At 42.2% G+C, this 26,428-nt stretch overlaps 2 protein-coding genes across 7 annotated transcripts in view; both read left to right on the forward strand.

Annotated features, from left to right (window-relative positions):
* LOC119139736 overlaps nt 1-13,624 on the forward strand; it is a 30,491-nt gene extending 16,867 nt beyond the window's left edge. For 2 of the 4 annotated variants that reach the window (XM_037280686.1, XM_037280696.1), the window contains exons 2-9: nt 4,232-4,441; nt 5,279-5,333; nt 5,422-5,512; nt 5,613-6,007; nt 6,373-6,525; nt 6,781-6,939; nt 8,227-8,367; nt 10,825-13,624. In XM_037280686.1, the coding sequence (XP_037136581.1) occupies nt 4,311-4,441; nt 5,279-5,333; nt 5,422-5,512; nt 5,613-6,007; nt 6,373-6,525; nt 6,781-6,939; nt 8,227-8,367; nt 10,825-11,313 (1,614 nt within the window). In that variant the 5' untranslated portion in view covers nt 4,232-4,310 and the 3' untranslated portion in view covers nt 11,314-13,624. Of the gene's footprint in view, nt 1-3,841; nt 4,442-5,278; nt 5,334-5,421; nt 5,513-5,612; nt 6,008-6,372; nt 6,526-6,780; nt 6,940-8,226; nt 8,368-10,824 lie in introns of those variants that run through there. The other 2 variants (XM_037280704.1, XM_037280687.1) reach the window with 2 other exon arrangements.
* Nucleotides 13,625-15,287: 1,663 nt separating this feature from the next.
* si:rp71-79p20.2 (zinc finger protein 704) overlaps nt 15,288-26,428 on the forward strand; it is a 28,022-nt gene continuing 16,881 nt past the window's right edge. For 2 of the 3 annotated variants that reach the window (XR_005099672.1, XM_037265952.1), the window contains exons 1-2: nt 15,288-15,735; nt 17,476-17,711. Coding sequence is in view for 2 of the 3 variants with exons in the window: in XM_037265952.1 (XP_037121847.1) it covers nt 15,496-15,735; nt 17,476-17,711 (476 nt within the window). In the remaining variant the exon portion in view is untranslated. Of the gene's footprint in view, nt 15,740-17,475; nt 17,712-26,428 lie in introns of all 3 variants that reach the window. The other variant, XM_037265967.1, reaches the window with a different exon arrangement.

A 26,428-nucleotide genomic window follows, 5' to 3' on the forward strand; every position in this document is an offset into this window, starting at 1 on the left:
CCTTTTGCATAACAATATACAAAATCAAAATTTAACCATTTGTGGCATTACAGACAGAAAGAGAGAAGCATTTAAACACCATTTAAGAAAAACAATTAACTTTATTCCAAAAACATCCCAAACGGTGCTATGCAATATCATTTGGAGGAATTGACAATCAAAGTTTATCAAACAAAAATACCAAAAACATAAAACCTGAAATAAAATACATTATATTCACCTGATAGTTATTTATAGATCATTCATGCCCATTTTTGATTCTCACTAGCTTTGTAGCATTGCTGTTAAGCAGAAACCCTTTATGACAAATAGGTGTGTTTGCTATTTTTTCACAAATGGACACTATTGAGCTGTCCCTAGATCATCTGGTATTTCTTTCTAACCAATTTAATGATTGAAAATTGTTTCAGAACAAATCTATGAACTGTCTACTTGTTGCAGCATTATGTCACCTTTTTTTTTTTTTTTTACAATAAGTGAAAAAGTTAGGTTGAAGACATTTGAGTACAGCTGCTTGTTAAAAATGGATGCCTGTAATGCTTCAATGTTTGGGAACATTATGTAATCACAGTTTTTTGCTTTTGTGAGGTATTTAATACGAACTTGTTGTCTGGTCCTGTTTAGTTGGTGTGAGAGGATAGATGTCCCAATACTTCTGTCCCCATCGTGTATATTGTCAGATAACCACTCATCTGAATTTGTCTTAATATGATGACAGACGTGCTCAGTGCTGCGGCTTCATGGATCTCTGGCTACCTACAATTAGGAGAATTGCATGGACGCTGGCTGTGTTAATCCCATGTGGACACGGAAAGAAGCTTTTTTTGTTGTTTTTGGGCCCTGTTGTTTTTGTGGTCATTGTTAGCACTTGTAAAGTTACTGATAGAAGAATTTTAATGGATCTCATCAGACTGTACAATGTACACGACCAAAGTTATGGGTGTACAGTGTTCATTTTTAGGTGACTGGACTCCTGGAGGGAATTATAGAAAAGAGGCTGAGGTTAAACTATATATTTTTTTCACTTTTACGCCCATAAGAGGAATTAAGTAACAAAAAATACTGGACTCCATGCATACATTGTATAATAAGATAGGCTATTGATAAATGATGATCTGCAGTTGTTAATGAGACTTTTTAAAGACATGAAGAAATTAAATCATATATCAGAAACCTACATGTTTGCTGGCTAAAACAAATTATGGCACATGGCAAGAGTTTGAAAACAAATTTTGTCTTCTACGTATCTTGGACTAAAAAGATGCTTGGAGAGTTACGGATGCCAGCTGTACCTGAGAGATATGCAAAATGCAGAGCTCAATTATTCCGGAATTTCCATCGTGTGATGTAATATTTGATGCAATTCTGTGTGTGTGTGTGTGTGTGTGTGTGTGTGTGTGTGTGTGTGTGTGTGTGTGTGTGTGTGTGTGTGTGTGTGCGCGTGTGTGTGTGCGTGTGTGTGCGTGCGTGCGTGTGTGTGTGATTTCCAAAATCAAATGGAATAAAATGAAGGAAATTTCGATGGGGCATGTATGTAAAAGTTTGGCCACTTAAGACTACGAAATTCATTCTTGTGCTCCATTTTTTTTTTTAAAAAAACGATGACTGACTGTAATTAGGACACTTTGTAGTGATACTCACCCTAATTGACAAAGAATAATTCTCTGAGCTTCTCTTTGATTATGTTTTCTATCAAACAAGAGCTTCTTCCATCCCAGGAAGCTTTCTCACTTTGGTTTCTTGTGGCTCTCAATTTGACCTCATTCTCACCATCAGTCTTCATCATCACTGTTGGCATCTTCATTACAGTCAGCGGCATCATCATTGCTCTCCCGAATCTGAGCGGCGCCATGTTTTCCCTCATAGGGTGTTTTGAAATGAAGACAGATGCTGGAATGAGAATTGTTGCACCTTAGTAAATGGCAGCGTGCTGCAGGGGCGTCTATGCAGATATCGCCTCTCCTCCTGCAGGCTCGTCTCATCACTTGTGAGCTCCGCATACTGCTCGCTGGCGCTCCACTCTGCATGCCTTGGATATTCTCAACTGAATTTTTCAAAGGGCACTGACGAAATGCAGGCAGAAGAGACGGACCGCTGGTGACCTCCTTCTCGTTGCCGCATCCCCCCCCCCCCCGCTCCTGCGCTCGTCGCACAATCTCGCAGGCTTCCCCTCACTCTTCCACTCGCTGTCTTCATCTTCATCTGTCATCACGCCCAACCCTCCCGGTGCTCGCCTCAGTGTTTTAAGTTAGCCGCCCCCGCCCCCCTTCCCACGTTCGCCTTCAACCTCGCCTTCCTCCACCTGTCAGCCCTTTCATCCCGTTCATTTGTTCTCGTGTCTCATCCCCTCCCTCGCCGCCATTCACAAACTCTCTGCTTCTGTCTTCTCCTGCTGCCTGTCTGATCCATAAAGGGCTGTCTGAGGCCTCAACGCTGCTAATTCATTCGCCGTGCATCGCCTCACATTTCTGCAGGGTCAGGCCGACACACTGGAAGAGAGGAGGAGAGAGGAGATCCGGAGGAAGAAGGAGAGAAAAAGCAAGAAAATGGGACACGGGGGGTGGAGTGGAAATGTAGTTTTATCTCCAAGAAACAGAAAGCCAAGCATCTTTCACACAGCTTTAACCTCTTTGTGTTTTTACTTCTTGGTTTGTTGTCTGTACTCCACATTGTTCGGCATAACGCCTCACATTTGTGCTGTTGTCTGTGTGCATAAAAGAATGTACGGGAATCTTCGAGAAAACCGATACTGCCCGCATTCGAAAAGCACAATGGGCGATGCCATTTGGTTCAGCCAAATACAACAGATGTCAGTTGCATTTGTTGGATTCAAAAAATAATTGAGGCTTTCTTATGTTGAAACGGGAAGAATGGATTTTTTGATGTTGTTTTGTTATAATAGAAAGGGTTCTATTTTTATAAACGGGTGCATGTGCCCTCGACGTAAAAACAGATGCTAATTTTTGTGCCGCGGCAAGTCTGGTTTGCCGTGTTTGGGAATTTGGCAGACCTCGCTATGCCTAGCGAGGCTGCTTTCTATTACACGCCCTTTTTTCAAGACAAAAAAACATTCGGAATGTAGCAAGTTCAACATTGAAGTGATAAAAAAAGACCAACTTGGATTTTAGAGGGCTACAACAATCATTTAAACAGAAACGACTTCAAAGTTGAAACGATGACATTCGTGACAACAGTGTTTGTTAGCGCTTAACTTAAATTGGGGTACTGAGACATTTAGCTCTGTAAACTCATTTCTTTGTTGTGAAATGTGAGAAAGACAATTATCACGGCAATAAAATTTGAACTGTTCAATTGACCACTTTAATAAGTTTGTTGCCTTTAAATCGTGAGTTCATTCAAATTGTTTTCAACGTGTACTCACTGGTATGGAGAAGAGGCCTGCATGTGTTTACTAAAATGAATTTCTATTTGAAATTAACCTTTTCACATTACACTGGAGCACATTTAAATCAGATATGGCTTTCTGTGTCCCTAAGTGTATTTTGATGCTGATTTCTGTCTTTACTTTTTCCCATTTTTATTTCAGATATTTTCATTTTGTGTTTGTAAGTATGGCAAATACAATAAAGGCTTGCGCAATATGCATGCTTTATTTCTAGCTATGATGTTTCAGAAAACAAATTGCACCACATATATCACTGTTACCTATTATATCATTATTATGATGAAAACCTGATGTGCTTGAGGAAAAGCGTTCTGAATCAGCACAAAATATTCATCTGTTGACTTGCATCTCTATTTTTTTTTTTTTTTTTTTTTTTTAAATATGTTGGCCAGTGGCATTCAAGGTTCCACAGCAGTGTCAAATTTCTATTGAAGAAATTAGTTTCTAAAATCCAAAAGTAGCAGTTCTGATCTATCCACCAATGAGACGCTAGAGTCTGAGCTCAGTTAGTTTTTACTCTTAAACTATACATGAAGAATCTCTGATGACTTAAATGAACATTACAACACCATTTGATCTTGTTTAACAAAATGGAAAAAAAGGTGTTGCTGAAACCTGTTTTTTCAGCGAGCGCATTCTGGCTGCCTCGTTAGGTGTTCTATTTTCTGTGAATTGTGAGAGTCAAAAATAGCTACGGAAATGTCAGAAAGAGACAGTGACAGAAAGCCAGAGGCATGCCAACCACATGCAAAGCATTTCTCGCTCTCTGCCGCATTTGGTCTTATCTCTCGTTTCTTTCATTTGCTGCGCCTTTCCTCTCTGCAGGTTTTCCTGAGCAGAGCGATTGTGTGGCGGAGTTTGAGCTGAGAGTGGAAGTGAGTGGGCGCGAGAGGGATCGTGTGTCATGGCTGACAGCGAAGGGACCAATCTCGAGGACCCTCCCTACAAAAACCTGCTGCTCCTGGGGGCCATCGCAGCAGCGTCGGCCTTCGTGGTCACCATCCTCATCGTCCTCGTCTGTGTGGGCTGCCAGAGGTGAGCGGACGCTCACGGGAAGCTAAACTCCATCCATTCATCTTGCCCCAATTGGCACCCTAGAATGGTCGCCAGCCAATTGCAGGGCACAAACAACTATTCACATACATGGGAAATTTAAAGTCTGATGATAGAAACTTAACTCAGCTCAACTCAACTTTGTGCAGCGCTTTCGCAACAACTGAAAATGACTGACCTCAACAAGGGACTTACAGAGACAAATTTGAAATGTGACTGCTATTATTGTCAACACTGCAAATTTTGAAGGCCCATGTTAGATTAGATTAACACTGCAACAAAGACCTCAATTTGATTGGACAAAATCCACATGTCCATACAGCCAAGAGAAAGGCTGCAGAACTCATTCATTCCGTGAAACAAACACAAATCATCAGATCTAATAAATCGTATATGTAAGTCAGTTCTTCTTATGTCATTCAGCCAGCAGAGAAGTCTTCTGAAAGTTTTATAGCGTGTTATCCATATGGTGTCATACTTGGTTGGAGAAAATAGCTGCTCAGAAAGTGAGATTCACACTCATGTGGAAGAACTGAGATGAGGGGGCGGGGTTAAACCTTCCTACCTGCACCATGGGCTTTGTTATTTTTGTGCTCCATCTTTTGGCTTGCTAGCTCCATGTCAACAGTTGCCTATAGCTACCACCTCCGAGGATTCACAATGACTGTCGCCCTCTTTTAGAATGAGAATAAGGAAAGGGAAGCGTGATGAATGGTGGCAATAAATGCTTGCGTCACAGAAAACAATATAACAAAACATAGAAAACATCATAATAACAATACGACTCCCTTCAACTTTTCTTATGTTGATCTTTTCCAGAAAAAGTAAGAGCAAGCACCCTTCAGCCGGAGAGAAAGGCACATCAGTAAATATGGTCAGACGTACTTTCACTTCTCCCTTTTTTCTGTATGACCTAAAACATAAACAGCTTTCAATAAATGTGCTCATTTTACGTTTGACAGCAGGGTACCCTTCGACATCCAAAACTGAATTCCATGAGCAAATCGGACACCAGGCTGCATGAGATCAATCGCTTTCCCTGCAACGGGAACTGTAAGTGATCTATCTGCAATCCATATGACAATCCACCATGCAGCGGAAAGAGTTTTGATGATTTACCACCAATTTCTCCTCCAACCGCTCTCTTGTTCAGCTGTTAGTAAGAGCCGTCCCGCCAGCATGGACCTGCTGCTCCTCCACAGTCGGCGCTCCCAGAATGACCTGAGGCCATCTCAGGGGCGCCAGCTTCCGCAGATCCCCACCAGCCCCCAGGGATCCAGCCAAGGAGGAGAAGGGGACGTCGGAGGAGACGGGGGAGGCGGGGAGGCGAGAGACCACACTTACACAGAGGTGGCCCTGCGGAATAATCCGACGCCGACGCACGTCTTGGACGACGGCCTGTACGAGACTGTCAGTGTCCGGGAAGGGGAAGCGGGCCCCAAAGCACCCACGGCGCCACCGCCAACATCAACTAACATTCCGACTTCAGTCAGGGCCTGCCAAAGCCCGCCTGCCCAGGCCGACGGAGCCCGTAATGGCAATGGAACCGTATGTACATACACACAACTCCATGTTTGCAAACATATTTTCGCAATTGAAGCAGAAGCACACCGTTGGGTCAACATTGAAATAATTTGGCAGCAATTTTATACAACTATCCTAACCCTTATTTGCCTCTCCGGTATTTTTGCAATTTTGGATGGTCTTACTTGTAGTGCAAAGTCATTTATAATAGTAGTGGAAGTACTACTTTTTAAAATTTGTGACGTCGTGCTGGTGTTCAAATACATTTATAGTGATCAAAACATGTTATTTTAAGTTTTGCTGCATTGAAGCTTTTCCTGGAACATAGCCTCAGCAATGAACAGGGGTTCACTGTATGCTATGCACTTGCATTTGTCTCTTCTTTACAGGGCGGCAAAGGGAATGGCATCATTAACGGAACAATGGCAGGGAAAAGTAATGGGGCGAACGGGGTTAACAGGTCCCCCTTGTCCTCAGTCAACTCCCTGGCTATCCAAGAACCAACTGCTGCCGACTACGCTTCAATTCGCAAGTTCAGAAAGGTAAAAAAAAAAAAAAGATCTGATCTGAAAGTGTGTTGCTCATTGTAAAAGATGAATGAGGCATGTGCTTAAATAAGTTGGGATGGGGGATTTTATTTTTTATCTCATTAAATATTTGAATAAGGCAGATCAGAGCATGTTGTTATAAAGTCTTGAAAATACTCCCTTGGTCCACATAAGTCCAAAAATACCTATTCATATTTTGTGTTGTTTTTCTTGAGCTTTGTACATTATGTCTTTACTGCTGACGTCAAGGTTGACAAGACAAACAGGAAGGAAAATAACGGCGCCGACAGCCAGTCAGACCAATCGAGCGTGAGCGACTCGCCCTCGGCTGCTGCTCCGCAACTACAGCGCAGTCAGGAGTTTCCACGTAAAACCCTGGAGCCGTTTCACCTGCATTCATTCCCAAAGGTGACTAATAATAAACAAAGTGGTTGGGCAATCACTGTGCAGCAGCACTCCCGTTCAAACCCAATGGGAGGCAGTTGATGAACCACTAGAGGGCACTGTCCACAAAGTAAACGCACTTTTAGTGCTGCTTTGAGATTATAAATCGTACTGCACTTTAGGAGCTCTGAGTGTGACTATAAATTGTATAAACATTGTACAGTGTGTATGCACATATTGATTGGACATGGTGAAATATATATTCATTGTGCTTCAAAAATATATTGAAAATAATATAAGTGCAAGTGGCTATTCCTAACTATGTTCCTCACTTTTGGGGCTTTGCAGTAAATAAAATAATTATTAGCTAGTATTTTGATGTGAGTTGGTAAATCGGTGTGCAATATTCTGCATTTGTGAGTGCAGATGTGGCTCCTCTGCCTCTTTGCTACAGTACCGCGTTACTGGCGTGTAAAGAGTGGAAAGATACATTATGTAACAATTTGGTGGGCTGCCAAGCTGCCTGTTTGTATTAGTGTTGTGCACACGCGCGCGTGTACGTGTAGTGCACCGCCGTTGTGTTTATCAGTAAGTCTGCCCAGAAATGGCAAACAGGTAGCCATCTGCACGATAAATAATGCCTCACATCTTGAAGCGATTTTATTCTGGCCCAAATTACATACTGGCTCGCGCTGGAGGAGTGAATACGGTTTTGATAACGCAGGCATGTTACACGCTTGGTAATTGGTTTCTAATTGCGTGCAATTTGCCTGCAGCTATAGAACAGTCATGAAGTTTGAAGTACATTGCAGTGCGGATTATAGTGTTTGAGCATGAAATGCCTATATGTATATAGGACGTTATTTTTTTTACTGTATATTTTGCAATAGTATGGCAAATTGTTTTCTATTGCCTTTCTTTTTGCCACCTCAGGGGCTCCTCTCTCTTTCTCTATCCTAATGTGGGAGTAGAGTATTGTTGAAGTGCTAATTTGCATGAAATTTGTGGACAGGTTGCTGACTGAACAAGTATCAACAAGTTGTATCTGAAGCAGCATGCATGCAAATTAAATTGATGACGAGTGATTTTGGATTTTCTGCAAATGAAGGCTCTAAATAACAATAGAATGGCCTTGAGATATGAGCCATTGATTGGCTGACTTTTTTTTTGTTTGTTTTGACTTAAGAGATAAGATTTGACATAAAACCAGTGCTGCAGGAACTCACTTCACAAAAGCAAATAGTGAAAAATTCATGGGAAAAAAAACCTGCAATATTTACTTGAGTTCATCATTTGATTTATGTGTGCCAGGAGCCGGTGTTTATGGGCAATGGTGAGCAATACATCTGGAAGCCACCAGAGGATGACGACATCATCACTTTGCACCCGCCTCCGCCGCCGCACCGCATTGAGAACGGACAGGGACACCCGTCTCCCCCGACAGCCAAGGAGGTAGCGAATCTTTGGTGGTGGGAGGGGAAGGTGCATACAGAAATATCTGTGATTTGTGGCTGCTCTGTTTATAGATGGGGGCGCCCCTTTGATTGGGCATGCCGTCATAACACGGCTGCCCTTGGACCTTTCTGTCATACTCGGCTTGCAGCCAGAGGTTAGGTTACACGCATCACGCAGGCCCAACACCCCCCCCCCCCCCTCCCTGCATGAACCCTGGCCGCAATCCCCTGACAACCCCCCCCCTAAGCTAAGTCTCCAACGTACAACCCACCAGATGGATCCAACATAAGCATCACTCGCTCCCAAAAGCTAATCTCTGTTTCTCATCCATGGAGATATTTTTTCTCTGAACGTTTTTTTCCCCCCCTCAAACACCAGCCTGAATGGGACGAGCCTTGGCTGGGGACTGGCTTGCCAACAAACCTATTCTTTCTAATTATATATGGCGAAGATGTCTGGTGGTGAGAAGAGGAAGTCTCCACTGTCCAATCATGTCTCAATGTCACATACCCGACCACATCTGCTTCCACATGCAACAGCTCCTCCCCCGTTAATCCGCTCGCAATCCACTCTTTCTTTTTCACTGTGCTCGTGCGGCACGCTGAGAGCTACAAGCAGTTTGGGAGTCGTCATATCGTACACGTATGCCGCTCCTAGGGGACTACTAACCTGATCTTTGAGTGTGTTTGAACAAATGTAGTTGGCCTAGGGTGTTTTTCTCTCTCGAAAAGCCTAAAAGTCTAAAGTCAAGAGTTAAAGTAGTTGTAAAATTGCACAAGCACGTAGCGCCCGTCGACTGTCGTTTCCAGAGCGGCTGGCCTTGACTCCATGTTGTGTTATCTCAATTTGGCTGTCTGTTTTGATTTATTTCTCTGACTTGTTCATTGCCACGTTCCCCAGTTTGAAGTTTGTAGCAGCCTGTATAATTTGTGTCTTCTGCAGGGGAGACATAACAGAAAAGAAAGCGGGCTGAGGGGAGGGGGGGGGAAGACAACATACAATGCGCAGGCTTCCTCAACAGCTGCAGCCCAGTTCTGAAATCCCCACCGTCTTGTGACTTCCTTCCTGTGCTGCGCAATGTTGCAAACACTGGGTGCACAAACAGCACACGCGTTTGCTCCATTATGCACGGTGCACAGTTTTTCTAAACACTTAAAACCTACACCTTGGGCTTTATTTATCCTAAAAGGTCACAAAAAAGATTTGTTGGGGCATTTCGGAGAAGGTGGGAGGGAGGGATAACAATAGAGGGCTGCCTTGAGATATGATTGACCCAAGCAGCAGTTGAAAAAATACTGAACAATTAATATAAAAAAGAGGCATCAAGCTGTTTATTTGTATTGATTGTATTTGGACACAAAAATGCCGCAAGTCGTGGCAAAGGTTATTCAAATTCCCCACACGACCTCACACAGGCGTCACGGCCGTCTTACAGTAGACACGGACACAGGTACAGCAAGGCTGAACAATGAATTGAATTTTAATCAGGATTTCAATTTTGGCCTTTCACGATTACGAAAACATTCTAATCAAAGAAAAACGATTGATGTGTGCGACGGCACGGTGTGCGTTTGCAAAATCCTGCATTATCAAAGCACCTTTTGTAAGCCATTGTAACAAATAGCTCACTGCTACTTCCTTTGTAATACAGAAAGCCGCGCCCATAATTGTTTTTACATCCGAGCCCTCGGGGATAAGGTGGATTAATAAACTCAATCGCAACTTTATTCTTCTACTCTAATTATCATCACGTAATGCACCACACTGACCAAGGCACTCAGAAAAGGAACAGACAGTATTTATTTATGTATTTATTTTCTATTGCTATTCCTTTAATGTATTACAATATTTCTTTTTTTACTTATTTAAAGTTGAGTTGGAAAAAAGATCAAAGTTTTGAACAAATAGTTATGTTTTTTATTTTAATTGTTCATTTAAGATCAATCAAAATAATGTTTTTCCATAATTGTTCCAAATCGAATGTTGAGTACACATGTACACAAACGTCCAATCACAACGCCTGGTTCGAGGCAAATGAAATGTGAGCAAAGTCCATGGGTATACACCATGAGCAGGTTTTTTCTGTCAATGGCTTGGCTGGCTTCCAGAGCTTTCACACCGCAGCTCGCTGTTGTGTTGCCAAAGCACTTGTGAAACTTTAACAGGTCCATCCACTGCGAGTCTGAACGCCGACTCCCCGGCTAGACCTTGACGAAGCGATAACACAGTTTACTCTGTCTTATCCTAGCCTGTCAAAATAGGTCAGGTTACAGCACAGAGCAAACACAGTGCCACTCTTAACACCCACGCTATCAGGCTCACACCTCAAATTAGCAGTTTTTGCCGTTCTCGCCCATGTTCGCACATTGTACCTTTTAGCCTGATATGCTCAAATTCGTTAAATTCAAGACATTCGTTCGTAACCATGTGCACCCACATTTTTTCTGTTGTCAGATTGCAGACACCTACTCCATTGTGTGCAAACCCCAGAAGAAAAAGACTTCCATGGAAAGCAACGGAGCAAAGACCCTTCCACGCTCCTTCGGCGGCGATAAAGGAAAGGGCCGGGGTCGAGGGGCCCAGGGCCAGGCGCGTTCCCAGGAGGAGCCATGTTACGAGCCGACAGGTGACAGGGCCTGGCCCGCCTGTGTGGCAGCAGAGTCTGACACCGCGTACGCTACCATTGACAGCCACCGTAAACGTGAGCAGGCCAGCACCAGTAATAGCGCGGCTGGCGGCACTGCCACCCTTAAGAGGAAGAAGCAACAGGCGCCATCGGTTGCGCCTCAAGGCTCCGCGTCCAACCCCCTACCTGTTCGGGGCCTGCCCGGAGGAGATAACTTCTATGAGAGCATCAGCGATGTGAAAGGAGGCAACAGCTCCAGCACCACCACCATCTTCACATTTAATGATGGAATGGAGATGTATGTCACCGGCCTGTAGCGGGCAGACATGCAGATACGGCCCAGAAAGATCGTAACAGAGACAGTCCTGTTCACTTGCCATAAGGTTGCTGTACATACTTTGAGATAGTATGACTACGCCAGGCAAACAAAATGACGATCAAATTTGTGTTGACATCAGGTACAAACAGGGTTTAAATCCAGGTTCAGACTTTTCCTTCATTGCTCTATAATTTTGACCCTAAAAGGACCAAAATATTTTATCAAAAAAAGAAGAAAAGGACAGGACAACTGGAATATTAATCTTCAAACATACTGTATCAGTGACTTCATGGGCATCATTTTCCATAATATCTTTATTTTTGTACGAACGGTGTTTATTTGACTTGTGGCGTGACTCACAATTCGAGCACATTTGAATATAAATATATGTACAGAAAACATAAATGCATGATTTGTGCAAACCACAGAGAGCAGTGGCAATAATGCTGGCTATATTAGGTGAAGGAGGCCGCACTTACAAATGCACTCACACACACACACACACACACACACACACTTTTGTGGCCACTTATGTAATATAAGCAGATGGATGTCCCCAAGATTTTTGGAGCTCAGCTCAATCTAAGCAAACATCTGAAACAGGTTCCCTGTGCATACTGACCTGTTGCCAGGCAGGGAAAGTTGTGGTGTTTTGTACAAGCAATGGCAAACTCAAATGAAAGCCAAGGCTAGTGAAGGCATTCATTTCACAAACCACCATCATCGTTCCCTAAAGCTTAAACCTATTGGCAGTTATCCAAAGCAGTTCTCTCGGTAACGCCTCTGTGTTTGATCCACAATGTAATCCTCAAGGTGATCATGACATCAGTAAACAATTCACACTCAAATTTGACAAACATCTATATGTAGTCAAAGGCTTGATGACAAACCTTCCCTTCTCTCTCTCTCTCTCTCTCTCTCTCTCTCTCTCTCTCTCTCTCTCTCTCTCTCTCTCTCTCTCTCTCTCTCTCTAACAAACACACACACACACACACACACACACACACACATTCATGCATGCTTGGCATCGTTTTACAGGGTGAAGCGATCAGGGCCAGTGTTGCCAGAATGTTGAGCAAGAGTTATACGGGTGACAGATTTCACAATACAAGACCGTTAACGTATGAGTAGAAAAGCATTTCTTCTCAAAGGCTTTAAAGAAGTGACTTTTCTTTCCTTTCAAATTTACTATTGCACTCAACAGCTGCGGAAAACGCCATCCACATCCCGTACGCTGTCAATGTTCCCGGCTCCGAGTCAAAAGCTGTGCTCTCGATGGTTTTCGAGGTGGTTGGAATAGCAAGCGAAATGTTGAACTCAAAAGAAAACAACCGTGGAGTCTCCTCGCCCTCTCCTCAGCCTGCTCTCCGGCCCCCGCATCCTTCATTGTAAACAACATCTTTTTCATGTAGCTTTGGGGAACGTTAACAAAAGATCGAAGGACAAAACAAACCCTTAATAAATGGGCCTGAGGTTACGAGGGATCTAACGGAATGATCTCACTGTGAGAGAACCATGCAAATATTTCAAAGGTCAGTAGCATATGTATTACTATGTGAAAACGTGCATAGAAGCAAATGCACTGATGTATTTTATTGCACTGTTCATTTTTTTTCCTCTCCTTTTTGGACAATGAATAGCTCACGCCACTGCCATGAATCAAGTCTGGTCTGTGTTGGTGCAATTTATTCTGCCTGATCCAAAAGTGCATGCATTAATATATGGAGCTGAAACAATTCTTGTGGTACTTTATTAATCTCATGTTTGGTAGTCTTTTGTTGTACTTTTTGCCATGTAATGCACAGCAGAGTTTTTTCCCCGACTCTAAAGCAGCGACCAGGAGGAGGGGAGGAACTAGAAAAGATTGATTGAAGCCACAAGGATTTTAGGCCTCACTGTTTATATTCTGCAATGGGGGAGAAAGAAGGAGTGATAGAAGTGGGGGAGGGAGAAGGAGCGCAAGCATGAAGCTGGATGTGGATCACCACGAATGGACACAGACCCAACAGTCTCCTCCTCCTCCTCCTCACACACACACGTAGTACACGTAGTGAGCGCACACTGCAACACTGAGCCATGTGCGTTTCTAGTTAAGGGGAGGAAGCACTTTTTGCCCCATGCCTACACTCCCTACCCCAGCTGTGTTCACTCCCGATCATGGACACAGAACTCGCTTTGCCCTGCTTCTTTACTTCTCTGTCTCGCTGTGCTGAGGGCGGTTGATGTCCACTTCTGAGAGCGTGAATGTCATACTTGGTCCGTTCTGATGACATTGCAACGTTGGCCCAACAACTGTCCAATATGAAAAATGGCAAACAGCTGAGAAGCCTCTCAGCAACAATGCTGGCTGTTTCTCGCTTGTAATCCTTCCCCCCCAAGCTATCACTTTAGACCCCATTTTCTTTATCTTGATACAAAAGCACTGATATGATCTATTTGGTTGGACATTGTTGTACGCTGATGGAGACAGATGTTCGCTGCACAAATACACAATGGATATGTAAATGTGTAAAATACTCCAATACTCTGCTGCTGTCCTGATGTTGTCACAATGTATAGTTTGCATTATATGTGTTGGGAATGGATGTGGGGGTCCGCTGGTTAGCACAGACATATTGTCATTTGTGGGTGCAAATTGTTTCCTGCTTTCCATGCACATACAGATGATGGGTTTTAATTGTCTTTGGATATAGTTATGGGCCATAACAACTGTAGCCAATACTGTATCCTCTCAAAGCACAGGGTTTAGTTGGAAACAAATACCCACAGACACGTGTGTAATTAGATATGCATATATATATATATATATATATATATATATATAATATAATATATATATATATATATATATATATATATATATATATATATATATGACACACAAATTATATTATGGCAGTGCAGATATGCAAAAGATTGTAATGTTTTATATTAATCTTCATAAAATATTAAAGTGAGTTTTTACTTTTCTAATAAAGTGGCACATTATGAAGTTTTTGTCTTTTGCTCAGACAGTCCCCTCCTTTGTACCAGGTAGGGTACAATGATCCTGCTTGCAATTGTTAGCTATTAACAAAGCTCAAGCAAAGCACACAGCCACTTGTGGCTGCCTTAATGTTATCTGCAGTTGTTAAAAACTAGCATTGCAAACTGACAAATGAAATAACTGTTACATTTTACATGGCTTTTGCATCACTTTACTCGGGCTGCATCAAAACAACAAACACAAGATTTATCACATATCCAGATCGCTGACCCATGGTTTGAAACAGATTTGGGTTTCTTAATAATCACATTAAAATATAATCTACTATAATAATAGCATATAACCTACAATCATTTCTGAATGCTATACGTTCAAGTTTTGCTCTCATTCTAGGAGATAGTCCTTTATTGCATAAAATATAGGACTGTAATTCTGAAAAATATATATCCATACTCATGTATTCATGCATCAGATTTGCAATATAATGATTCATCCCAATCCTGAGGTTTTGCTTAGATGGGAAGTGGAATCGGTTTAGTGCGTTGGTTTTAGTTGTGCCAGTTCCCATGATATAAAATGTATAATGATAGTATGCTGCAAAACGCATTTAGTGACCTTAAGGTATGGCTCATTTTACTCACAAATCCCAGCAAGAGAACCCGTCGAACTACTTTTAACCAATGTGGAGGCCGATTGACATTGACATACTTAGTGCAAAGAAAAATGCTTTGTTTTTCAGCCAATACTCGCCTCAGCGTCACTAATGTGAGGACATCGATAGATACCGGCCGGTGAAATGATAGGCACGCCCACCTTTAAACCCTCTAAACCAATTAGATTACACACAGAAATGACTGACGTGGGGAGATAGGCCAATCATTGGCCGCCTTGCTGTGGACGCGTGCCAAAGTGTAATGTTTATGTACGGCGACAACCAATGGGACTGAAGCACAGGGGGCGTGGCATTCTTTTGGAGGAAAGAGGCAAAACAATCTTTTTATCCTCCGGACCGGGCGGCTTTTTGGATATCCCGGCTAGCTGAACGCCCCATGTAGAGTAGACGTTGACGGACGATATCAATAATACCCAGAAAGTCACGACAATCCCGATAAATGAATCCCACTCGAGAATTTTGCATTACGATCTATAGAAAGCGAGTTTTCTTTCTTTAGTCTCCACTTGGTCGCTCTGAAAATGGATTCAAGATCGATTTTGGACAAGCCGGTGGTTGGGACGCGGCTCGCTGGTGCGGACTTCGGCTACCGGACGACCCGCTCGGTGCTCCACGACAGCCGGCTGGAGAAAAGCGGCGGGTTGCGGGCGGGGGCGACCGCAAACGGGACCGTCCTCTTCAAATGTGTGCGAGGCGGCCAGGCGACGAAGGATAACGTCTCTGCTGAAGGGAATGGACGAAGATTGCACGACGGGGAAAAAGTTAGTGTGGATAACTGCACCACTGTCAAATGAGTAGCATGTTTTTTTTTGTTTTTGTTTTTTTGGGGCAGGCTCATCGTATCGTGGTGCGCACTTGAGTGACAGGTTTGACGCTTTTACGTGCACGTTTCCAACGTCGGACTTCGGCGCACATGCCATTACACGCTCCGAATAGGCCTCAATCCAGTTTGAAAGTGTTATTCAGATCGATCTCGTGTGTTTGCAAAGTTCACCGGAAAGAGGGGGCCGAAGTGGTGCCCCTCCCCCCTCTTCCATACTTTAGGGTGGAGCTTTGCAAAAGGCCTAAAAAACTCCAAAGTTGGCCTTTCGCATAAATGCTCACCGCAAGACTATTGTGCCTGCAGCATGTTTGTTGCTTCTCGTAATTGCTCAAAGTTTTCAATGTTAACCCCTAATGTTGCTTTGAATTTCGTCACTCGGGCACCCTATATGTGCATGCTGTTTAAATGATGTCACACTAGTCATGACCATAGTGGTTGGTAGAGTAGTCCAACAATATACTCTACCAAAATACAAAACGTGATATTGACGAAAAAACAAAATGAATTATAATAAAACATTTCATTTTTACAAGAGTGAATTAAAGCAAAGTGAGCCATAAGTATTCCACAGCATGGTGAAAAAGCGGTTCGCAATCTGTTTTACAGGTTGAGGGTTCAAATCCAGGCTCCAGCCCTCTCTCTGTTTTTTTTTTGTTTTTTTGCACGTACGAGCCCTCCATGCATAAATGGGGTTCCTCAGCTTCCCCCCACATATTCCAAAAACATGCATGTTAGATTCATTGAAGACTAAGTTGTCTTTAGGTGTGAATGCAACTGTAAATGATTGTCTACATGTGGCCCGTTGTTTGGCTGGTATTCAGTCCCGGGAGTACCCACCCAGCCCCGCATCCCAAATCAGCTGGAAAATTCTCCTGCAACTCAGAACCTAATTGCAGTATGGAAGGTGGATGAATGAAATACATACCGTAATTTTCGGACTATAAGTCGCACCGGAGTATAAGTCGCACCAGCCATAAAATGCCCAAAAAAGTGAAAAAAACCCATATATATGTATATAAGTCGCTCCTGAGTATAAGTCGCCCCCCCACCCAAACTATGGGAAAAAAACGCGACTTATAGTCCGAAAATTACGGTAGTTTTAAATGAACTTTCTTTCAAGAAACTTTCTTTGAAATAGCACAATCAGCTCACCAAGCTATGAATTCACCTGTTTTTATCCATCTCAGAGGGCGGTCACCTGCTGTCAACTGAAAATGACATCACAGTTGCCAGATGTCATGTCACAACCAATTGGGGCTCAGTTTCAGAAAACTGCTCAGATGTGATTGGTTGTGACCTGTGGCAACTATGATGTAATTTTCATTCGACAGCAAGTGGCAAAATGGCCGTCCCATGACATGGATGAAAACGGGTGATTTTTGCTGCTCAACTCGTTTCCACAAACATAATTTTTATCAGAATGCCGTGTTTGGACTAGTGAGGGCACATATAACATATTACTGTCAAGAAAGTTTTCGGGTTGATTTTTCCTTTAAGGCCATCTGGGGAAAATCATAAACAAGATGTGGCCTGCTAATCAAATGAGTTTCTGACCCATCCTTAAAGACTTCAATTTATAATGATAGCAAATATCATGAAATGAGAGTTTACCTTCTGAAAATCTGTGTCCCTCGCACTCATAATGTCAAACCTGATTTGAATCTCCCAATTTCCCCAGACTGGCCTGGGCGAACACAGAGACACTGGTTGCACTGCAAGCCTGAAGAGGACCAGTCCTACTCACCGCCCAGTTACAAATGGGCAAACACCGGGCAGCTTTATGTCCTTGGACATCACAACTCAAGAGAGACAGGTGGAGATGGCTATCAGCTTCAGGCCAACACCAGGACAGAATGTACCAGAGATGGAGAGACAACCGCTCCCTTCTTCTCATATCCCTGTCCCCAGGAACAGGTATGACAACACTTTCTTGCACTTGACTTGCTTTTGTTTAGTGTTGTTGGGGCATCCCATATTACATGACGTTTTGTTCAACTGATTAAAATTCATCTCAGATAATTATGTTGTGCTACATTAAAAAGTAACCTTTAGTGCAAATGCAAGTAATGCAAGTGATTGTCCACGTCACTTGTGATACCAACAGTTCGGGAGGAAAATGTGAGGTGACCGTCATGTCGAGAGTGTGCATATTGCCTTGTGTGCATAAACTGAAACAAAATATTCTGAATGGTAACTTTTTATTGACTGACACTATTCCACTGGCAAAAGCAGACATTGCCAGTTACTTTGAAGTACTTTTTCAAGGACCTGGTTTGCCAGGATTGCAGTTATGCCTAGCAGGTAGCACACTTGCTTTCAGGATATTCAGCAAGAAATGATCAAAATAATCAAGTAAGTGTTTCTTATTGATGTCAGGGAAAGAGGGAAAATGCCAGTTCTGGTAAAACTGCTGATATTGCATTTCCTTATAAACCTGGCGTTTCTCGACATTAAGCCCACTTACCACCGCTAACCCCCTCAAAGGATGTCGGCTGAGCCGCTCATTTTTGCTTGATCACAATAATATCAGCCACTTTGGATTTGGAAGATTAAGAAAATTTAGACTCATTAATCTAGCTGTGTGACAAAGCTAACAATAACAAGGATTTTGATATACGTACAGTGTATCCTCGGGTTCTGAATGGCTATTTGTTGTGTGTTTTCATCTATTTCTGCATTGCACTATATCTATTCAGTTAAGTATTACTTTACTCATATTGCCTCGCTTTGAAACATTTCGAATTACAAACAGGCTCACAGAACAAATAAAGGTTTCACTGACTTAGCCTCCAGTTGCAGCCGCCATTCTAGTGGTTTTTCCCCCAATAATGGGGCGTGGGGGTCAGCTGAACAGGTTTGCGATTGAAAATGGCACACAAGACGTCAGTGAGCCAATATTTGAGAAACCCACTGGGTTAGATGTTGCTGTTGAATCGGTGAATTAGTGAACAATTTAGGAAAGTTTATTGATTGGACCTTTCTGGCCCGTGCAGAACTCTTACTTTCTGGCCCTCCCTGTTGACCTTCTCTCTTGACAACGCATGCTCACTTCATTTGTCAGGCAGGAAAATGAGCCTTGTCGTAAGGGGGTGCGTTCTGTTTTAGTTTCCACATGGCCTGGCTTCTTGTGGTTGTTGTTTCACCTCATTTTTCTGGCACAAGCACTTGTATGCGGGGCATTCTTTATTTTTACCCGGGGCGAAGCTTCCATGCGCTCACAGTTTTGCACAAAACAAGCAGCAAGCACCCTCGGGGACAAGCCGTGTGCACTGATAAAGTGATTATGTAACAGTAAAAAGCACTGGGAGAGGCTGCAGGCTGGGCCTAAGCACGCCTTCCTTTTGCACTATGACGAGTTACTGGCTGTGTCTTTCTGTAAAACTGTTTATTCATTAACAGGGAAACTCATGGCCTCCAGTAACAGATGGCTGACTGTGTAGAGCGAGGGCAAGGTTGTTAATAATAAGGTTGAATGTTTTTTTATACATGATTATAAAACGTAACTGCTGCCATCAAAGCAGATTGGAATTTCCAACTTTGATAGTGGACGTGGTGCACGTGGTTGATCGTTCTGTCTTCGTCCCAAGAACATCATGTGCCTCTTCGCTCGTATGATGCGCGTCTCAGGGCCGCTTGGCAGGTCTTGACATGTTCTTTTTAAGTCTGCTTCTCCGTGCATGTGTGTCAATTCTCGCCCCTCAATCCTGATTGGTCGTCATCAGATTGAAATCGTTGGGTGAGCTTCGTACTCGTCCCACAGTAGTGGCTAAACATACATGTCACAGCTGCTCAATGTGGTTCCAAGAAATAACGGTGTGGTCATAATAGCGGCGCAGCCGCTTTTGTTTCTCAATTGCCCTGTAGGATGAACCCGACCCTCGGCTCCCTTTGTCTTTTGTCTTGGCGCCGTGACCACAGAAGCACCTTTTGGAAGCCGTGATGCGTTAGAAAACAGCATCAACAATTGTGGCGTTACAACCCTTGAAGCAATGAGTAAATAGATATTAGTGATAGACAGACTTTAGTGAAATAAATGGCCTTTCCATTTATTTTAATTGGGGAAATATGTTTTGAGGTGCAGTGTTTTCTTGTGAGCGTGGTTACGGGCGCAATTGAAGTTACACTGTGTTTCAAGGTACTGCTGTGGATTATTTTCTGATCATTGTGGCCAATTTGTATATGTGCTATACTGGGTGTGACTCATTGCACATTCATTCCCGCTGTTTGGATCATGTAAACGATGCATTTATTTATTTGGATTAACTAGTAATGCGACCATTGTGTTCAAGGATTAGAGTTGTTTAAAGACACTTAAGTGTGAAAGCTGTGGTTCACCTTCGCTGAGCCTCTCTTGTTCCTGCCGAACAGTTTTCCTGGCTTTAAGCTTCGTGTCTTCACAAAGTTCACATCTTGTCGTATCTGTTTGCAAATGCTACAAAGTAGGTCACTGTTCCTTGAACATGCCAGGGCAGAGAGCCTGCTGCAAAAGGAGGAGGAGGAACCAACAATTGTCATTTGTTGTCAATCATGCAACACTATAGGATCGAGTGTATGCGCATTAAGGCATTAAGGCTACAACTAGCGATTAATCTGTCGATTAATCAGTGAATTGGATTATTTCTATCCCATGATTAAAAACAGGACATTATTTCAAATAGCCTGTTCCACTTTCAGATCGAAACCGTTTCACTTTTAAAATGAGTTTTATTGAATGGTTTCATTTACTACGTATCGAAAACCAAAACCAAATAGTCTTTTGTGGCGAGAGGCACACCCCTAGTAAAAGAATTCCTCCTTAATGCACTCTGAATAAGCATGTATTCCAAATTCCTTCATTTCAGACATATTTCTGTGTTCATTTGTATACATGATTTAATAATAAAAAAAAAAAAACAGCATCGCAAAAGCTGATGAAAATGCAGAGACAAAGAAAATTAAATAACACTAAACTTCCACTCATAACAGACGTACCATTCAAGCGAATGAATGGATGAGATAATTAGTCTAACTGGTTGGTCTTGCTGAGCCAACTCCACGTGCAGTGGTGACTAGAGAGTGACCTTTTTTTCTGTATCAGAGCTGTCTTTTTCTCTTTGCTTGTTTTGCTTTGGCCTGTGATACAAGCGCTGTAGCCACCGCCGTGCGTATGCACGTAGCAGTGAAAGGGAAAATGTACACATTTGCATTTTGCATTGAATTTGAGCACAAACACAGCTATACAAATGAGAGAAGACTGTTTCACTCCCATCTGTCTTGTCACCCGCGTCCCTGAGTCTTCCCCCATTCCGTCTCTCTCTCGCACCATAATGCACAGTCTGTTATACCTGTCAATACTCATCAGTGTGGGATCCGGCGCGGTGATAAAAAAAAAAAAGCAGTTTTCTGGGGCAGAGAGCGGGCAGTTTGTTTTGAATTTAAAGGCTTTTTCTGTCTTATCTGTCTTTACTCAGGTACACGTTGTTCACTGTAGTGAATAGAAAGCGCTGACTTGGCGCAAAATCGCTACAAAGTAACTACAATAGGCATCTCCGGCTTGAGAATAATGACAGTGCAAGACTTAGACCAGGAAGAATCACCATGAGGGTTTTGAGCCAGGCTGGCAGGCTCGAGCTTGACAAGCTTCAACGAACCCCTCCCCAACCTGTTCTTCTTTTGACAACCCCACTGCTACAGCACGTCTCCCAAAGGAGATATTACCGCCTGTTGCTTAAGGTCAGAGGAACAGCTACCTTCCCCCCACACTTGCCTGGGATGTCTAGGCCACACTCCTCAACATGCATTTTAAACACAGCAACCTATAATAGTTGCTTCCTTTTATATATTTGACCGAGTTTTGTATTTTTCTGGTTAAGTTTAAATTTTATCTTCAGTATAAATGTTGGCATGAATTTCTTCTGTCTCTTGTACAGACGACAACGGGTTAAAGCTTGCATTGACAGCCGCAGGGTGAAAGGTCATCGTTAATGAGTGGAGTCATGCGTTGGGAGGGTTGAACGGGTAAGCAAGTAGGGCATGTCCAGCTGGTCACCCTAAGCTTGTGTCACGTGCTGCACCGGCAAATCATAACTATCCAGGGCAAGCATTAATCAATTAACTGCTTGTTATTATTACAGCTCATAATAATAATGAAGTAAGTTAATTGCCAACTATTTAGAGAATCGATTGTTTACAGTCATGTTTAATTTAGAATTAGCTAAATTATTTCAGACTCTCAGCAGTATATATTCTGTGATTCCTGTAGTCTTCCATGAGAGCAGACTGATTAGGAATAAGATCAAGATTACACTGGTCAACAAATCTTTACAAAATGTATAATCAGAATTTTCTAACTCATAATAATAATAATAATAATAATACTGTAGGTCAAACGTTTTTCGGAAACAGCAGTACCGTAATTTTCGGACTATAAGTCGCGTTTTTTTTTCATAGTTTGGGTGGGGGGGCGACTTATACTCAGGAGCGACTTATGTACATATATATGTTTTTTTTTCACTTTTTTGGGCATTTTATGGCTGGTGCGACTTATACTCCGGTGCGACTTATAGTCCGAAAATTACGGTATTTATTTCTGACATGTTACACGGTAGGGATGGGCAATTATGGAAAATTAATAATCATGATTATTTTTTAATGATATTGAACTCGCTATTATTAAAAAATATTATTCCTTTATTCTAAAACTCTACATGGATGTTTAAAACCCAAATCCTGCCAAAATGTTGGGTTTTAGAAAGTTTATTGGCTACATGCAAACATAGTAAGTCATATCAAGCCAGGACATTGTTGTCTGTTGTACGAATGGCAACAAGTACGAGATGCAAAGGTTTAATGAACCTTCTGCCATCCAATGGAAGTGCATTCAATTGTTCTGCCTTTGACTATGCATTGCTGGCACAATGGATGAGCAAGAACATATTAGAAAATAATTAATCAATTTGGTAAAATCGTTTTATTTTCCAAGATGATCTCTTATGGTATACACAAGTGCCATGGCACCGTGGTCGGGAATGGCTAGTTTTGAGTCATTCGTTATTCTAATGAGGGCGTCCTGCCGATGGGCAATGCGATAGTGTAGTGCGACGATGAGCTGTTTATCATCTGCTTCTACGCTGCGTGGGTGGAGAAATCAATTTGATACACATCAAGCAGCGTAGGAGGTGAGGAGGAATGTTTTCTGCAAACAGTGTGCTGCACAGGCACAATTCTAACAAAATATGCATTGATTGCACATCATGCTAAATATGTCATCACAGTGTGAGTTGGTCTTTATGGGCCTGTGGGACAGGCAAAAAAAAAAAAAAAACATCCAGAGGGAAGGAAACTGGCTCACCCACAATTATGTAAGATCACTTTTGCCTCAGCAGTGTCGGTCTACATACCATCTAGAATTTGTTTTTTGGCCCATATTACTGCTGACCACTGACTTTCGGCTTCTCCTAATCTCAAAATAACTATTGTTGTGCTCCTGTCCTTCTTCTTTTATATTGTAAGACGTTGTACAGTTGAAACAAATAAAATGTAATGATTCTAAAAAGATTTTCTAAAAGATCTTACTGAATTTACAAGATGCCTTTTTGTCTGGGTTGTGGTTTGATGAAAACCTTTCCTGCCCCCCTCCAAAAAATATATTTTGTCTTCTTTGTTAAGAATTAATTATAGAGGCAAAGATGCAAAAATACAACAGCTGTGCGGTTGTGGCAACGTGGTGAGATATCCAACACAGCTAAAATGCAACATTACCTTGTTACGCAAATTAAGATTTATTTGATTCCTTTGTGGGTTTACAAACACTGTAGTGGGAGCTCATTGGTAGAAAAGACAGCACATCGGTGCTTTGAGTCATCATTCAGCAGCAGCTTGCTGAGAACACTCACCCCACAAGCTATTCAATCCGAGAATTTGCGACATAATGCTGACTCAGGTTTGACTCACGTATATTTACACTACTGTCATGAGCACCGCTTTGCACATGTGGATGCTATATAAACTTCATAGTGTGACTTGTGTACGCTACATTTGTGCTGTATGACTCATCTGTCTGGAATGACAGACATTTGTGGGGTGGAATTTGTTTCTGGCTTTACAACCACCGTGTTTCGTTTTAACCCATGAGGATGGGCCCTGCGGTCAAGTCAGGAACACTTTGGAAAGACAAGCCACACTCAGTCATGCAAAATTGTGTTAGTAGTGTTGAAAAGTCTGTTGAATGTCAACTAAGTTCAAAGACTGTAAGCAGCCTATGATGAGACAAGTATAAAGTAAGCACAATGCCGTTGCACAAAGCATTGACTATGCCAGACCGAGCGTTGCTCGCTGCCCGAAAAACCCCAGCGCCACTTGTAGCGCTTCCAAGGACTTTTCACAATGCGGTAATTGTCCGTCTATTGTCGCCACCTCCACCCACTCTTGATTTTAGGCCAAAAATGCAAATATCCACATTTTCATTGTTTTTCTTTGTTCTCAGTAGATGCAGGCACCATGGGAGCACATGAGTTCGGTCTGATGCAATACCTTCTAGAAAGCTGTTCATAAAACAATTAAAAGCTGATGAATTTATGAAATTTATTTATTTATTTATTTATTTATTTATTATTCGACACCCAAATCTGTAGCAGTAGTTATTGGTATATAGTCCTTAATTCTACCATTTGAGGCTTCCATGGTATTGTCTGCCTGACCTAATTTTATGCTTGCTCAAACTTTATTTCTGATGTCAGTCATAACAATAGCAGGAGTTCTAGCAAGAGTTCTACTAAATAAAATCAATTATCGTTTCAATAAAATGAATAACATCCACACTGACTGCTGTTGGCATCTGGATCAAAAATGCAAATGAGAATTTGGTCTCAGTTGTCTTAACTAGATTAAGAAAGTTTAAAGAAAAAACAATCTAGTTTTAGAGGAAGCCAGTTTACCTGGAGAAACCCCATGAAAACAGCATTTTCTCACGCTTTAATGTCACAACAAGAACCCGAGTGATGGCCAAAGATTTCATCCCTCCCTAAATGTTATTTGGGGGAAATGGAGTCATCACGTGAGTATGCCCTTCTTTTTCCTGATCTTTGTGTTTGAGCTTTCCTCACATTCTGTTCACAAAAAAAAAAAGAATCCTCTCTCTCCTCTTTCTGTCTGGTTGGCTTTCTGCAGACTTGGCTATATGGGACTATAAGCAGAGTTGAGTGGCTTTGGAGCAGCTCTGGTTTGCGTTCACAAAGTTCAGGAAAGGCCTGCTCTGGCTTGGGATTGCAAAAGTGCAAAACTCAAGCACAGAGTGGGAGTGGGAAGAATGAAAAGCAAAAGAAGTGCTGCAGAGTATAAAGCACTGTGTTTGGGGCTCTGTGCCATTTTAGCTCTTAAAAAATGGCAGCGAGCTTGTTTTATGATTCACTTTGGTTCCTATCTGTCTCTTTTGGCCTGTGAAATTCATAGCGAAGTTGTGAAATATCTTCCGCTGCATACGCCCATTCAGAAGGCTTTTTTTAATGACACGATCTTCCGGTTCAGCTCCATCTGCTTGCCCTTAAATGTACAACAAAACAGGCACAATCTCAGTCTTGCAATCTCATCCCAATTTAGGGGTGAGGGGGCGCTATTGCGATCTAACCCATTCAACGTTTGGTGCTTTTTTGCAGGAAATAGTTGTATTTTTTATGCCATCTTTGCACTGGGTGGGAGGGCTGTAGAACAATACACCTAAATCTCGATTTTGCGTGGACTTTGGGGAATTAACCCAGAAAGCGTGTTGTATAGAAAGTCTTGTTGTTGTTTTTCTAGGCCAGGCATGTTGTTGGGCAGCCGAAGGTCACCGTGAATGCTCCCTCTCGAAGTCTGTTGACGTTTTATTAAAAGAGTACCGTAATTTTCGGACTATAAGTCGCGGTTTTTTTCATAGTTTGGGTGGGGGGGGCGACTTATACTCAGGAGCGACTTATATATGTTTTTTTCACAACTTTTTACTTGATCATTAACACATCACTTACTTACAAGTATAGTTGACCACTTCACATGTTATTTTTAGTATAGTTGATCACTTCACATGCTTTGATATCTTTATCTTGAACATATTCAAAACATGAAAAATAGAGAGAAAAAATCAAATAAAGTAATTTAAAGCGCCATATCCTCTGGACATGTCCTCTGTCACCAGGATGACATAAAAGACGAGAAATTTGATCGATGGATTTAATGATTTGGAGTGACACAAATGGTTTGATAATATTGTTGTTTATGTGATAGTTATTTAAAATATAGTTTATATATCGTTGTATGGGCCTGTGGAATAATTTGAACTGCGGCGCGGCACACGGCATTGTTGACAAAGGACGATCGATGGATTTAATGAATTGGAGTGACACAGATGGTTTTATAAACGTGTTATTTATGTAATAGTCTTTTTTAAATAACTGAATGTTACATCAGGCCCGTTCTCAGCTCCTCGTTTGTGTTTGTCACGTTAGCATACCGTATCGTTTAGCCTGTTGTTGCTCGTTCATGTCTGTTCTTGGTGTTGGATTTTGTCGAATAAATTGCCCCCCAAAATGCGACTTATACTCCGGAGCGACTTATATATGTTTTTTTTCACATTTTTGGGCATTTTATGGCTGGTGCGACTTATACTCCGGTGCGACTTA

The sequence above is a fragment of the Syngnathus acus genome, chromosome 2 (genome assembly GCF_901709675.1).
Source record: "Syngnathus acus chromosome 2, fSynAcu1.2, whole genome shotgun sequence".
Taxonomy (NCBI): domain Eukaryota; kingdom Metazoa; phylum Chordata; class Actinopteri; order Syngnathiformes; family Syngnathidae; genus Syngnathus; species Syngnathus acus.